The 16,022-nt window shown below is 27.9% G+C and overlaps 1 protein-coding gene across 1 annotated transcript; it reads left to right on the top strand.

Moving 5' to 3' along the window:
* The first annotated feature begins 6,411 nt into the window (after nt 1–6,411).
* LOC117920948 (probable carboxylesterase 15) lies at nt 6,412–9,778 on the top strand. The gene is made up of 2 exons (XM_034838662.1): nt 6,412–7,104; nt 9,235–9,778. Exons 1-2 carry the CDS (start codon nt 6,446–6,448, stop codon nt 9,536–9,538), a joined length of 963 nt encoding a protein of 320 aa, XP_034694553.1. The 5' UTR covers nt 6,412–6,445; the 3' UTR covers nt 9,539–9,778.
* The last annotated feature ends 6,244 nt before the right edge of the window (nt 9,779–16,022 follow it).

Below are 16,022 nucleotides of genomic sequence, written 5' to 3' on the forward strand. Positions count from 1 at the left end.
GCATGTAATAGAAGTACTCATTTGAAAATTACATTAACGAAGGAACCCATAAGTCAGAATGAATAAGTTGCAATAGTTTTAAATATTGAATGTTAGAAAGACCAAAGGGAAATTTATGAATTTTCCCTGAGAACAAGCTGAACAGAAATGTGGAATTTTATTAGGAATAAAAATTGAAACACATCCTATACAATTTTAGCAAAGGGATGAGCTAGCCTACCATGCCAAACATCAAAAGAAGAAGATGATTTACATGAAATTTAAGCACTTTGTGCATTAGTCTTTTGAACAGCAGGTAGAGTCGAGTTCAAAACTTGAGCAAAAAATCAACAAGGAGATGAAATTGTGGGAACATTTGAAATACTGCAAGTTTTGGATTGTAAGTTCTTAATAGGAACCTTTAGATTAGAGGTATCAAAAACAAAAAGACTTTGCTTAAGTTTGTCTTGCATGTGAACCTATTTGAAAACCTAATCTTTGACAAAACACAAGTTAGGATAGAACTCAAAGAAAACCTTATTGTCTTTTGCAAATTTAGACACACTCAATAGGTTTTTGGTTATAGATGGAACATGAAGCAACTGGTTTAAGTAAAGAATTCTAGAATTAAATGGAGAATGAAAATTAGAATTTTCAATATATTGAATCGACAAACTTGAGTCATTGCCTAGAACATTTACTTTTTATTTCTCACATTTCTTATTATTTCTCTTGTAGAGATATCCTACCAACTAGGTTAATTAGTGTGTCTATGATTATATTGACTTCAATAAGATCCTAATGCCTAGGCCAATGATGTCATACTTTATGTTAGTTTGTCTACAAGTCATGAAATGTGGCTCTAGAGAATCCTTACTTTCTTTCCTAAATGTTTGCAGCTTTTCACTTTGACCTAATTAGAAACTCTTCATGAAGTCATGGATCCAATTGTTCTACTCTATTATAACTTCTAATTACTTTCTTTGTCTTTGTCAAGAGCCAATTAAGAGAAACACATGATGTAGAATAAGAGTTTCACATTGATCTTCTCTTCTTTCTTGATCTTTTTGTCATAATTGGTTCTTTTTCCACCTAAATCTAGTTTCCAATTAAGGTTACCAACACTATAAATTTCTTGTGAATGTACGTAGTTAAGATATTTTACTTGCTTCCATGTTTTAATTATCCATATAATTACTATAATAATGTCATTTAATTCATATACTTTATATGCTTGTATGATTTCTTACTTGCCTTGGAAAGATGAGTTCTTCAAGGATCAATCCAGTCTTTGCCCATGTTAGTATCAGTGTAGTTGTTACTAGTTGGAAAGATTACTATTATTAGACTCCCCTTTTCTTCTAGGATGCCACTATTGTGTTCATTAAAATTTCTAGTTGTTTCACACAAATTGTCCTCTATTACTATTTTTTTTTTTTTTTTTTTTTTTTTTTTTTTGTGCAATCCTGGTTGGATAGTAGCATGTTGGGTTGAATTTATGTTGCTTTCTTATTTTTGAAAAATAAAAACTAATCATTAATATTGGTTTTTTGTACAGTAATGAGTCAAAATGTTGAAACTAGTAGGACAAATTGGATTGGTCTCACCCAAAGAAAGCACCTTATTAATCTTTGCCTTCAAGAGGCAAATAGAGGCTTTGGATTAAGTGAAGGTTTAAAACCCAGTTTTTGGCCTCAAATTGTTAAAGAATTGGATAAGTTACTTAGAAGACACCATACTTCAAAACAACTTAAGACCAGTTACGATTACATGAAAAGGCGATATCTCACTTTCAATAAACTGATGATTATTGACAAGAAATGGTTACTACTCTATAACCAAAAAATTTGATTGGTCGGTTGAAAGATGGGAAGAATATTTCCAAGTAGTTTTCTTATGGATTGGAGTGAATTTTTAAAATGATTCTCTTTTATATGTATGTGTGACTAATTCATTGTTTATCTTATAAAATAGAAATATCCAAAAGCTAAACAATTCTGTTTTAAATCATCAACAAATGATGATGAATTAGAGGCATTGTTTGGAGTAAAAATTGAAGCTTTGAATGAGTAATAAATTCTAAGGTTGAGGAAGGAATCATCAATATGTTATACATCTATGCTTAGTGAAACTCTCACTTAATTTAAAGGAAGATGAGAATTTGCCAAGAAATACTAATGAAGAAGTGCAAGGTTCTAAGAAAAAATATAAGAAATGAAAGAAAGAGCAAACTCAAGAAGAAATAAATAGAATAATGAATGTGTTGAAGAATTTGGAAAGACCCTTAGTGAAAGACTGCATGAAAACTTTGGGGAGACTCCTAACTTATAAGGATCCATTATATTGTATGGCAATTAATGTGTTTTGTAAGAAGAAAGAGTATAGAGAGTTGTATATGGATATGGAAAGTGACCAAGAGCAGATGAGAAGGATTTAAAACTTGTGAAAATGATTGTAAATATTTGTTTTGGATTTGTATAATGAATATGGTATATTGCTTATATGATGATTATAATGTGATACATTTGGTTTACTTATTTTGGATATTTGATATATTTAAACTTTTGTAGTTATAAGACTTTCTCTTTACATTTTATTAAAAAGATTCACTCTTATATTACTTTCTCTCTACTCTAATGATTTCAAATAGGTATGATATAAGTTATTAGTTTTTGCATGGCAATGGAAGCATGATGCAGTGAATAGAATTATGTAAAAATAGAAGCATTACTTATATATTGTTATAAACTATTTATTATATTGTTATGCTTTTATCTCACGAAAATTTTTTTTATATAATAAATATTCTTATGAAAAATCCTTCATATCACTCAAGCTATTCAAGTTCATCATCATCAAATGAAGATGAAGATATAAAGTTAGAGGTTAGAGTTAAAAGTGTTTTTTTATTAAAAAAATAAAATAAAAAATAAAAAAGATTTGTTGTATTATTAATTGAATCATTAGGTGACTCATCCATTAATAAGAAACAAATCTTTATATTATCATTTACAAGTTCACTTTTCATTCAAGAGCTTTTAGATGATTCATCTAGCATATTTTCTTAATTAATGTGGATGGGAAAAAAAAATGAATTTATTTCTCTATGTTACATATTTCAAGAAAATTATGGTTGGCTAACAGTAAAGATTTGAATGATAAAGATAAAATGATCATATTTTTAATGATTATTAATCATAATCTTAGGAATTGATTAATTAAGGATAGATTCCAATGATCAAGTCAAACAATTCACAAATACTTCAATGAAGTTCTAGTGGCTATGGTGAAATTCTTAAAAGATATGATTCCTCCTCCATCATTCAATGATAGTTTAAATGGTATCTCTAATCATCCACTAAGGTAAATTTTAAAGATATGTTATTTTTTATTAGTAATTATTCATATCATATTTGTATTATTCTCATATAAAAAAATATTTATGTTTTAAAAAATTATTAACATATAGGGTGTTGTTGGAGCAATTGATGGGACTCTTATCCATGCATGCATTCTTGTTAAGTAACAAGTACCATATCGAGGTCGTGGGAGAGCAAAATGTTTTCAAAATGTTATGGCAATTTATGATTTTGACATGATCTTTAGCTATTTTGTTGTTGAATGAGAAGAAACAACTCATGCTTCAAGAGTTTTGACTGAAACTATTTATAGCCCACATCATAATTTTCAAATACCTCCACCGAGTAAATCTTTTTACATTCATTTTATTTAATATAATTTGTATTTATTCATAATACTAATCCACTTAACATTTATTTTTTTAGATAAATATTATTTAGTTGGTGCAACATACACACACTTGTGGTTTCATGGCACTATATTGAAATGTATGATATTAATTGAGTGATTTTTGTAGTAGTGGTCAAGCCATACAAAAAGAGATGACGTTTAACTAATGCAATGCAAGAATAAGAAATGTCATTGAACATGTTTTCAATGTTCTTAAGGCACGATTCCCAATTTTAAAGAGAATGGCTTTGTATTCGTTTTTCATTTAAACAAAAATCATCATGGCATGCTTTTTCATTTACAATTTTCTTTTGAATTTTTCAGTTATCGATATATTATTTTCTGAACATGACAAATGAAGTGCTTGAATTGGAAAGTCACAATGTAAATCAATCCTCAAAAAAAGGTAGTTTTTTTGTAGCACCTGATGAAGTATTCATGCAATAGCTTCGAGACCAAATTTCAAATGAACTATTTCAAGTATTGAATTAACTTATCAATTTGGTGCTTTTACCATTGTAAGAAATGTGATTTATATTTTGGATATTAACATAAAATGCATTGTCTTTGGAATTTTGAAAAGATGTGAATTATTTTTTCTTTTTAGTCTGATTTAGGTTTTTTCATTCTATTATTTCTTTTTCTATTTCTTTTTCTTTTTTTCCAAATTATTAGCTTTAAAAAATATATTATAAGATTTTTAAAAATATGTTAAATTAACTTTTGATCGAATGAGAACTTAGATAAAAATTAAGGGCCCGTTTGGCGATGTTTTTTTAAATTTTTTTTTAAAAATTGTTTCTAAAATAGAGAACAAAAAATGGTTTTTAAGAATTTTAAAAAAACTACAGTGTTTGGTAAGATGTTTTAAAAAATAGTTTTTTAAAGCCAACAACAAGAAATTTGTTTGAATGAAATAATTTTTATTGTTTTTAAAGACAATGTATTACTTTTTATTTTATAAAATTAATATATAATAATACAAAATCAAATTCAAATTCAAATTAACTCTTATTAAAAAATAAAAATTAAATTTACAATTATATATGAGTTAAATATAAATATATTTTTTTATAATGAAGCAATTTTTTTATTGTAGTGAAACAAAAATTTTTATAAGATAAAAATAATTTTAATATTCATTTTTAATACATGTAGATAAGTAATTTAATTAATTTTTAAAAATTTTTTTGTTTAATCATCATTTCTCATGTTTTGTTTAGAAACTTTTTTTAAGTTAAAGAATAAAAAAAAAAGAAGTTTTTTTATGTTTTATAAAATTAAGGATATTTGGTAAGTTGTTTTTATAAAAGGATTTAAAAAACAACAACAACAACAAGACTTGTTTGAACAAATTGTTTTAATTTTGTAAAAATATTTTAAATTCAATTTATATATTATAAATTAATTAAATTTAATTGAAGCCTTATTGAAAATAAAATTAATTTTGTAATTACAAATAAATTAAAAATATATATAGTTTTTTAATAAAACATAAATAGTAATATAATAATAAAATCATAAATTATATTTTTAGTAGAAAATATACTATTTTATTATATAGTAGAAAAAAACATATGTTATTATATTCATAAATTTCTAGTATTAGTGAGTTTATTGTTTAAGTTTTTAATTATTTTAAAAAATTAATAGATTTTTTAACAAATCCGACCCATTAAGTCTTATTTAATTTGAAGTTAATTTTTCTAACAAAAAAAATGAAAAATAATAATTATATGTAGAAGATAAATAATTGGGTGTTTGTGTCTTTATATTGTTTTTAAAAACCCAGTAAAAATAATTTTTACTTGTTCTCTAAAAAGTGTACTCTATTTCACTTTGTTTTTAAAAACTGAAAATAAAGAATAATAATCAAACGGTGTTATGAATTTTTAAAAACTATTTTTTGTTGTTGATTTTTAGAACATAAAAAACAAACAATGTAGTACTTAACAAAAATAAAATAACAAAAAAATAAGTAACTTAATATTTAATATTATTAAATTCCATTTAAAGTTACATTAAATTAAGTTTTATTTAAATTTAAGTAAAAACAAACAAACAAATCTTGGTGTTTGCCGAGAACAAACTAGAAGAGATGATGAACTGTAAACATATAGCTATATCTTAGAAATGTAAAGAAATTAAATTGATTATTTTATTCCTCTCTCTCTCTCTCTCTCAACAAGTGTCCTAGGAAAACATTTAGTGGGGTTCACCTAAGTAACTTTCTATGTAGTTATATCATGTCGGTAATAAAAGAGTGATTATAGTTATCATCATAATATTTAATATAATATAAGTTCAATTATTGATTTTAATGAAGGCGATGGTGGCGGCTACGCACTAAAGTCAATTCTCAATAATATTTTCCACATATATAGAATTAGCAATTTGTGATATCATGACCTTGTAAACTAAGAATAAATTAACTAAATTAAATTTTTAATTTTAAAATTGATTCAATTTTTTAGAATTATTTTACCACTATCCAAACATAGCATTAGGATCAACATGATTACTTTACTAGCATGACTCGTTAAACAAACGATTTAACTCAGCTACCTAAACTCATAACTCGTGTGTGCGCACTAAATTTCGAATTTTGACCGCTACCAAAACCTTCTTTGCTACCCCTCTCTATATATCCACTTTCGTTTCTTCTATTCCATCGTCAAACCATTTACGTACTCTCTCAAGAAAGAGATTTTCTGAAATGGACTCTGCACCTCATCTAGTGGAAGACTTCCAGGGTGTCCTCCAAGTCTACAGCGATGGCTCTGTCCTCCGCTCCACCACTTTTCCCTTCCACATTCCCCTCCACGATGATGGCTCCGTCGTCTGGAAAGACTCTCTTTTCCACAAACACCATAACCTCCACCTCCGCCTCTATAAGCCGGCGGTGTCCCCCACCAAAGGAAACCTCCCGATTCTCTACTACTTTCATGGAGGCGGCTTCTGCGTCGGCTCTCGCACGTGGCCCAACTGCCATAACTGCTGCCTCCGTCTGGCGTCTGGGCTTGGCGCACTCGTGGTTGCACCGGACTTCCGCCTGGCGCCGGAGCACAGGCTGCCGGCGGCGGTGGAGGATGCAGTGAGCTCACTCAAGTGGCTACAAGGTCAAGCTGTATCCGAGGATTGCGAAGAGTGGCTGAGTGAAGGGGTTGACTTGGACCGGGTCTTCGTAGTGGGAGACTCGTCTGGAGGCAACATGGCGCACCAGGTGGCGGTTCAGATGGGGGCCGGTTTGCTAGAACTGGAGCCGATTCGGGTACGAGGTTTTGTGTTGATGGCGCCATTTTTTGGGGGAACAGTGAGAACAAGATCAGAGGAGGGTCCGAGTGATACTATGTTCAACTTAGAACTCTTTGACAGGTACGTACTTTGCTCTTCCAAACCTAAATCCATACAAATAGTAATATTTCATAACCGTTAATATGTCTCGTCTCCTCCATTAAATACCTCCGCTATTTGAAGGGAGATGGCTGAAAATATCATATAAGAAATACATGAAAAACATTTGACGAAATTTTAAATTAATTTCAATTTAGTCAAAATCTTAATACAAGTCAATGAAATTAATCCTATTTTATAAATCCAATAATTATATAAAATTTAAACAACATTAAATTTTGAAAAATGTGATTTATATCAACATTAAATTTTTCTTTTTTACTTTTACTTTTAAATTTTTTATTACTTTTTCTTGGTATTTTTCCTCAAATTTTACGGATACCAAATATGCCCAAGAAGTATTTTTCTTGGATTCTCCAATACCATTCTTTATTTTTAATTTGATCAATATTTTAATGAATATGAAGAAAATAAATAATTATTGGTGGTGAACAAGTGCAATGAAACAATTAAGTGGCTTTCAAATTAGGTTATAATTAAGTTGATGTAACAGGGTAATTTTATGTCAACCAATTTGATTTTAATAAGGCAAGCCCATGGATAATTTAGGTCTATTGCTTATCAGTGTCTAACACGTCACACACATATAAATATAACCATAACAATATTTGTAACTATATATATATATATAAGCGAAATAGTTGGTTTGATACGATATGATATTTAAGCATATTTGAGTAATCATTTTTAATATTCTATAAAGCTTTATTTAAGTATTTTCAACCCAAACTCAACTTACGTTGAACTTAAGACAACCTAATATATATATATATATATATATATATATCTTAGGACGAGTTGGTTTGATCCAAACTGATATTTAGGGAGTTGAACTTAAGACAACCTAATATATATATATATATATATATATATATATATATATGATATTTAGGGAGATTTTGGTAATTATTTTTAATACTAGATAAAACTTAAATTACGTTTTTTTCAATTTGAACTTAACTTGTATTGCACTTGGATGAAAGTTAGAACAACCTGAATCTAATCCGAACTATCTTATATGGGAATATTTATTTGTTTTTAGATTTCTAAAAAATATTATCAAATTATAATTATATCATAAATCTTTTATTTAAAAATAGATATATAAATTTATTTTTACTTTTTGTTATGATATTAAAATTTTGTCATATTTATTATTTAAATTTTGATATAAATATATAAAAATAAATTTGAAATATTATGGATGAATTTGGAATCATACACTTTGATGAATCCAATTCGGTTATCTAACTCGATCTTTAAAAATAAGGTTGAGTTAGTTTGGATTAACTCAAGTTACACATTGGATTCGATTACACTCAAATTAATTATTTTTTTTAATTTGGATTGAATTAGGCTAGTCACCAATCCCAACCCACCCCAGTTGAAGGCATGAAGCATTGCGAAGACTAAAATTTTATTTGGATAAAGAAAAGTGTTAGGAGAAATGGTCCATCAAAGAGGAATACTTTTGTGGCGAAGAGAAGTTTTGAAAATAACACGTGGATGCCCCAATTCCAAGTATGCATGTTTACCTTGAATTAGTCATCCACGCGGTTTCCACCCTTCTAGAGAATGAGGACTTTGGACTTAATTTAATTTTTAATAATTTTGTATTTGATGAGCATATGCCCTACCATTATAATATGGTGGTTCCATTAATCAAATATAATAATACCATCTCATCTTTATCCAATTAAATCATAATATAAGGAAATTAAAGGAATCATAGGTTGAAAATGCAGATGCATTATAAAATTAATAAATTATTTTTATATACTATTTCAAATTCATTTTATTGATTTTACCTTTTTAACGTAAAGATTTTGAAAATATATAAATTTTTAATTATATTTTATTTTTTTATTTTTTAATAGGACAATTAAAGATAAGAAGGTCATTTTTTTTAGTGTTTTTTTTCTTTGATTAGTGCTTTCACGAAACTAAACATTACCTTTGATCGGCTGTTGGTGAAGACGGAAAAAAAAAAATCATATATTTTAATAACGTGCATACATGTTTTATTTCTTTCAAAAAATAAGATAATATAATTAAAGAATAAAGCTAAATCCAGATGATTAAAAGCTGCAGGTTTTGGAGGCTATCAATACCAGAAGGTGGGACAGCAGATCATCCTTTGGTAAACCCATTTGGACCTTGTAGTCCAAGCTTGGAGCCACTGAAGCTCAATCCCATCTTGGTGGTGGTTGGTGGTAATGAGCTATTGAAAGACAGGGTAGAGCAGTATGCCAAGAGGTTGAAAGAGATGGGAAAAGGAATTGAGTATGTGGAATTTAAGGGAGAGGGACATGGTTTCTTCACCAATGACCCATACTCGGATGCAGCTAACGCAGTTTTGCCTATTATCAAGCGTTTTATTACTCAAAACTCCTAGTGGTTGTAAAACTTTCTTTTCTCGATCTTGCTTCGAGTAGAAATTCAAGAACTATGATCCTAGTTGAACCGGAGAGACCCGAATTAATACCGGGGTTTATTGTTATGTTAGTGAGAAGTGATGAGCTTCTTCGGTTTTATTCCCTTTGTTAAGTTGGTAAATTAACTATGAGGCCATCCTAGTGAAGTACGTACCACTTTTCGTGTTGGAGAATGTAAATGAAGAATGTTTGGTGCCCAAGGTCTTAAACGCATTGATTAATTTTCTAACACTAGGCAAAAAATGCTATGCCCCATAACTCTTCCTCAGTCATGCTTGGGTAGAATAATATATCGAGTACGAGTATTAATAGCATAACAAAAATGTGTTCGTCATTAATACGCTTGCTCGTGGTAATTGTGGCAATTATTTGAAACATGTCATATAGGATGTGCCTTTTATCATTGCTTTTCTAGGTGAAAAAGTAGTGCATTTTGATGATACCTGAAAAAACAGCTATTTATTGACATTAAGTAGAAATTTATTGATAACATTTACATGATGAGTCAAGGACTATTAAGTCATATTGAGGAAAACTCAAATATTAGCCCAACTTATCATTCATTTTAACAAAAAGCTAAAAGTGAAGGTAGGTAGCCGTCACGCTATAAACAAAAAGTGTATACATTTGAGTAGTTACAAAAATGAAAAACAAAATCGGTTTTTATAGATATATCTATAAAAATTTTGACAAAAGTTATCAATAAGATGAAAATTGATAATTATTGGATTGTGAAACCTGATCAATAAGATGAAAATTGATAATTATTGGATTATGAAACCTGAATCAATTTTGTTACACTTCGCTTGAAATGTAAAGGGTTAAGCTGCATTATCAACTCATGGGAGTCGAGTTCCTCGTTGAGCTCGTAGGGATCAAGCTACTTTGTTAATTCATGGGGGTGAAGGGAGCAACGCCTTCTTGAGATTTTTTTTTATATGATGATTGATGATTTTGTCTCTATTATATATTTAATTCTTTTATGTTTAGAGTTTTGTTTTTTAAAGAATGCGACTATAATTGAAAAGATCTTTACGAGAGTTTTACCATTGTAACTCTTCTCATTATTTTTATTAGTGTATTTTTAAGTGTCGGTGTACTCTGTAGACGTAAAGATCACATCAATTATTGAACTACATAAAAAAATTTGTATTTTTCTTTATTTTCTACTAGTGTGCATAGTTTAATTAACCATAAAAACTGATAAATGTTGGAAAAACTAATATATATAAAGCGTGGGGGTTTTACATTGTCCAAGAACATGGGTTGCCTTTTTTGGACGAAGTAAAATATGGGCCTTGAATTGGACTATTAAAAGTTGGGCCGAGATATTAAATAGAGACGTACACACGTTATTCCAATCTTATGTCAAGCATCGTGCTTCCATTTTGCTATCATAAAATTTTCTCTCTTTTTTTTTTTTTTTTAAAAAAAAGAAAAACAAAGTCGTCAGGAAGACCCTTTCAGTTGAACAACGTCATGGAAAAGGAAACTGAATCAGCAATTTCTTGTGTTTGCAACAATACAAGAGTAGCAGACAAATTTTGAAACGTCAAAGGGCTTGGGCAAATGAACACTGGAAAAACATCTGGGGCCCAACTTGCCAATTTTAGGGCACTTGTGTGCTGCCCATTTGTCCAAATTTGACCATATCCATGACACCACCCTCCATTCCAAGATTTGGATTCAACAAGGTTTCTCTTTCTCTTATTTGACTTGTTCCAAATAATTTAAATTATCCTTAAATAACAAGGGTTGTTGAACTTGAATCTTCTATTTCCGTGTAAGTAATAGGAAATAATCAATAATTTTGGAGAATCGTGTGAATGATAATTATTAATTTAATGATGTATATTCTTATAATAATAATAAAAAAAGTTTTATAATTCAAGAAGTTTGTCATCAAAATCTGTAAGAATGATCATCAAGTTTCTTATATAAATGATTAATTTAAATGTTTTTTTTTTTATTTTGTATAAAAAGAAAAACCATTAATGAAGTAAATGTTATTTAAAAAAAAATTAATGTAAGAAAATTTCAGTGCATGTGATATCTCATATCAAATAGAAGAAAAAGTTTTTATAATTATATAAGTATCAACTCTTCTTAACCTTATAAACTTATTTTAAAGTTATAAGAGTCCTTTTAAATCTAGAACAGACAATATATATACGATCGGATATACACTTTAAAGTCATGAAGGTCCATTTGATTTTAGAGCAAACAATAACTACATAATTAAATGTATGAGTATAAACTCCTCTTGATCTTATAAACGATTTTTAAAGTTATAAGGGCTTCTTTTAGTCCAAAGTGGACAATATTTACATGGTTTGTGTGTGAGTCAAATGGTATCAAAGTTAATCATCGATCTCAATGTGGGGCCTTCTATGAACAATATCTACACATTTGAGTACAGGTTATTACAAATAGTATAGAAGTCGATCATCAACCCCTATGTGAGAGTTTGTTTGATTTTTTTAAAAATATTTATCTGTTCGACCCCATAATCCCATGAAACACAATGATGACATTGTGTTTGCATGACCTTGCTATATCCCACGAGAGGTGTTTGTGATGTCTTACATCGAATAAGAGAGAGATTTAAACGCGTTAATCTTGCAGATGCGTTTTAAAATGATAAAGACTCTTTAGATTTATAACGGATAATATTCATATGATTGGATGTAGGTAATTATCTTGCATGTGAAATAAAAATTAAAAGTAAGAGAAATGTGGGATAAATAAATAAATAAATAAGATGTGGTATGAGTATTTGGAAGACGTAGGAGATGCTTTGGGAGGGGAGAAATACCTCCAACCAACCGAATGAATGCTTTTCAAACTTTATTGTCACCACATGCATATCCCTCCCATAATCATGAGATGCCCGGTCTTTCTCAACCAATTCTCCCACGTCCCAACAAACTTCACGTATTCCTTTTCCTAAGGATAGCCTCCTCTCACCACATGGATCCTTCTAGTGAGCTTTCTACAACTATTTTTTTTGTCCACTATTTCTTTTCTACAAATATTAAGCATCACTACTCCTCGAAATTTCCTAGAAAGTGGAAATAAAAAAAATCCAAATCAAATTTATTTCAAATTCACTTTCAATAAGTAAAAAAATATAAAAGTTATTTATTAAAATTCTAATATACCATCACTATTATTCTTTTGTCTTCCATATTGATAAGACATTCAGACAAGTAGAAAACCCAAAACTTATTAAAAGTCTAAGCTTTGTTTTCGTAAAATTATTTTCAAAACGGTTTTTGAAAAATAATTTTTAAAAACCATTTTCTAATGTTTTATAAAATAAAAATCTAAACTATTTTTAATATTTTAAATATAATTTAAAAATAAGTTTTATATTTAATGTTTTATTTTTAATAATTTTACATATTTATATAATCATTTTTTAAAATAACTTTTAAAAAATAAGTGAAAAAAACTAAAAAATGTTATTGAAAATGATCATATTTTTTGTTTTTAAAAACAAAAAATAAAAAATAATTATCTAATTGTTAGACATGTTTTTTTTTTAAGAATAAAAAGCTGTTTTAAAAAATAGTTATTAAATAAGAACTAAATTTTGATGATAAATTAAATTATCAAATTGAATAAAAAAACTTAAATTATTGATATTTTTAAATTTTAAAACAGAAAACAAGATGTCAAAATGGTTTTAATACATGTGTTTTTTTTATTATTATTTATAATAATGATTGGATGAGGTGTCACCACATTATAGGATCCGAAGGCATCAATAATAACAGCCACGTTAGCTGCTTCTCTTTAGGAAAGCTGCCTGGTCACTAGGTTGCCTTTTCTTCTCAAAAGTCGTGTTTGGATGCAAAGAAAAGAAAAGAAAAATGATGGCATTGATTCTATGCTTTGAATTTAATTAGATTATCAATTCCATGGTAAAGGAAAAGGCGACGTGGACTCCGCTTTATAACAAGCTCACCAATGTGCTAAACATTTTGATAAGGTTGGCCTTTTGCTATTATTTTTGGATTTTTATTTATTTTAGTATCTACGTGGATAAGAACTTGGAATGAAAGCGCAATAAAGCGTCTAAGATACACATCATTGCGAGCCATGTCAGCTTCTATCTTACACCTCACAATTTGAATTTTCCATTTCCTTTCCTTCTTCATTTCTTAGATGTGCAGTTTTTCCGTTTTGAATTTGGAAAATAGATAATACAAATTTCCAATTATAGAAAATAACAAAAACAACGTATCCCATAAATCATTTTATATCATTTTAACTATTTAAATTTGGAAAAAAAATTAATGGTAGTGATTTTTATTTAAAAAATAATTTAAATATTAATGGCATGTTTAAGAACTATTTTAAAAAACGGTTTCATGTTTTCCAAAAACACATTTGATAACAAAAATATTGGGCCTGTTTGTTTAGTGTTTTCAAGAACTGTTTTCTGTTCTTGAAAACAAAAAACACCAAAAACTCGTTTGATTGAGAGAGCCATTTTTGTTTTTGTTGTTCCCCGTGTTCTCAAAATGGCACTGTTTAGAGAACAACAAAATGTTGTTTTCCCCGTTTTTTTACTGTTTATAGAACAAATTAAACAACAAAAAAATCATTTGTTCTCCGTGTTTTTTTTTCCTTCCCGTTCTCATCTCATCTCCAGCACAGTCCGTCGCCTCTTCTTGATTTTTCCCGTTTCTCATTTTTGATTCAGGGTTCGTGAAATTTAAATCCAATAGCACAATAGCAAGGAGACCCCTAAAACGGATCCAGAAAACACAGTGAGCAAAAGAAAAGCAATTTTTTTTTTCTTGGGGGTTTTGCATGGATTTTCTCGGAAATCAAACGAGGATGAATTTTCCCGGAAATTGAATGGGGCATGGATTTTCTTGGGAATCAAACGGAGGTTGAAAAAAAAAAATAATAACATGATTAGATTAGTACCTGCGAGGATTGAGAGTGGCAGAGAGAAGGGGATTTTCCCGGCTGAAGGGCAACTTCAGAAAAGGGCTTCTTGATTAGATTAGTACCAGCGAGGATTGAGAGTGGCAGAGTGAGAGAAGGGGATTTTCCCGGCTGGAGGGCAACTTCAGAAAAGGGCTTCTTGATGCCCGAGTGAGAGAAAGAGATAAAAAAAATTAAGAACAAATTTATCTCAACTTAATAAAATATGCTATAATTTTTAATAAAATTAAAAATTAAATAAAAAATATATTAATAAAAATAATTTTATTATGTTTGATTTATTTTAAAAAAATATAAAAAATATTTTTATTTTAAAATTAATAAAATAAATAATTTTTTAATTTAAATGAACTATATATCTAAAATTATTTATAAATTTATGATATAAAATTACTTGAAGAAAATATTTTATTAATTGAAAAAGAAAAAAAAAAACATCTTTCAAACGTGTTTTTTGTTTTATTTGTTCTAAATTTTTTTTATTAACTCATCCAAACATGTTTTTTTGTTTTTGAGAACAAAAACTGTTTTTTAAAATTCAGTTTCCAAACACAATTTTTTTTGGAAAAACACCAAAAACTGTTCTTAAAAACCGTTCTCAAAACTGTTTTCCAGAACAGTTTTCAAAAACAGCAACCAAACAGGCCCATTGTTTTTTGTTTTCTATTTTTAAAAACAGTTTTGGTAATTGTTTTTTGTTCTTTAAAAAAAAAAACATGTTTAATAACTAGAAATTGTTTCGTATTTTTTTTAAAGAAAAAAATATGTTATTTTTAGAAAATATCCTTTAATTATTTTCTATTGTTTTTATTTGTTTTTTAGAGTTGTTTAAAAAAATAATTATATAAATAAGTAAAATGATTAAAAATAAAACATTAGATATAAAAAAAAATATTTTTAAAACATATTTACAAATATTAAAAAATAGGTTTTTTAGAATTATTTTTGAAAATAATTAACAAACAAAACCTAGAATGTTTTAAAAAAACATTTTTTTATTGTTTTTTATTATTTTTATTTGTTTTTTTATTACTGTTTAAAAAAATAATTATACAAATATGATTAAAAATAAAATAAAAAATAAAAAAATAAAATTTCAAATATATTTAAAAATATTAAAAATATTTAAAAATATTTTAGGTTTTTAAATAGACTTTCATTTTACAAAAATTAGAGAATAATTTTTAAAAATTATTTTTTAAAATTATTTAAAAAAAAAATTACCAAGTGTTAAGAAATTTTAATTTCTATAATTAGTGAAAAAGTTAGGTAACGATTGAAATTTTTTTTTTATTAATTTCACAAAATCAAAACCATTACTAAAGTGAAATGGAGTGATTTAGAGCTAGTAATTAACTGATTATTGGTTAATTGTAATGCCAAATAGGCGCAGAAAATGACACGATTGTGGGTTGTAGTGTCCGATGGATCACACATCATCGGACGATTTCCTCCCCAAAAATTACTTCATTTTCGCTGTTT

Source organism: Vitis riparia, chromosome 8 (genome assembly GCF_004353265.1).
Source record: "Vitis riparia cultivar Riparia Gloire de Montpellier isolate 1030 chromosome 8, EGFV_Vit.rip_1.0, whole genome shotgun sequence".
In the NCBI taxonomy this organism is placed as follows: domain Eukaryota; kingdom Viridiplantae; phylum Streptophyta; class Magnoliopsida; order Vitales; family Vitaceae; genus Vitis; species Vitis riparia.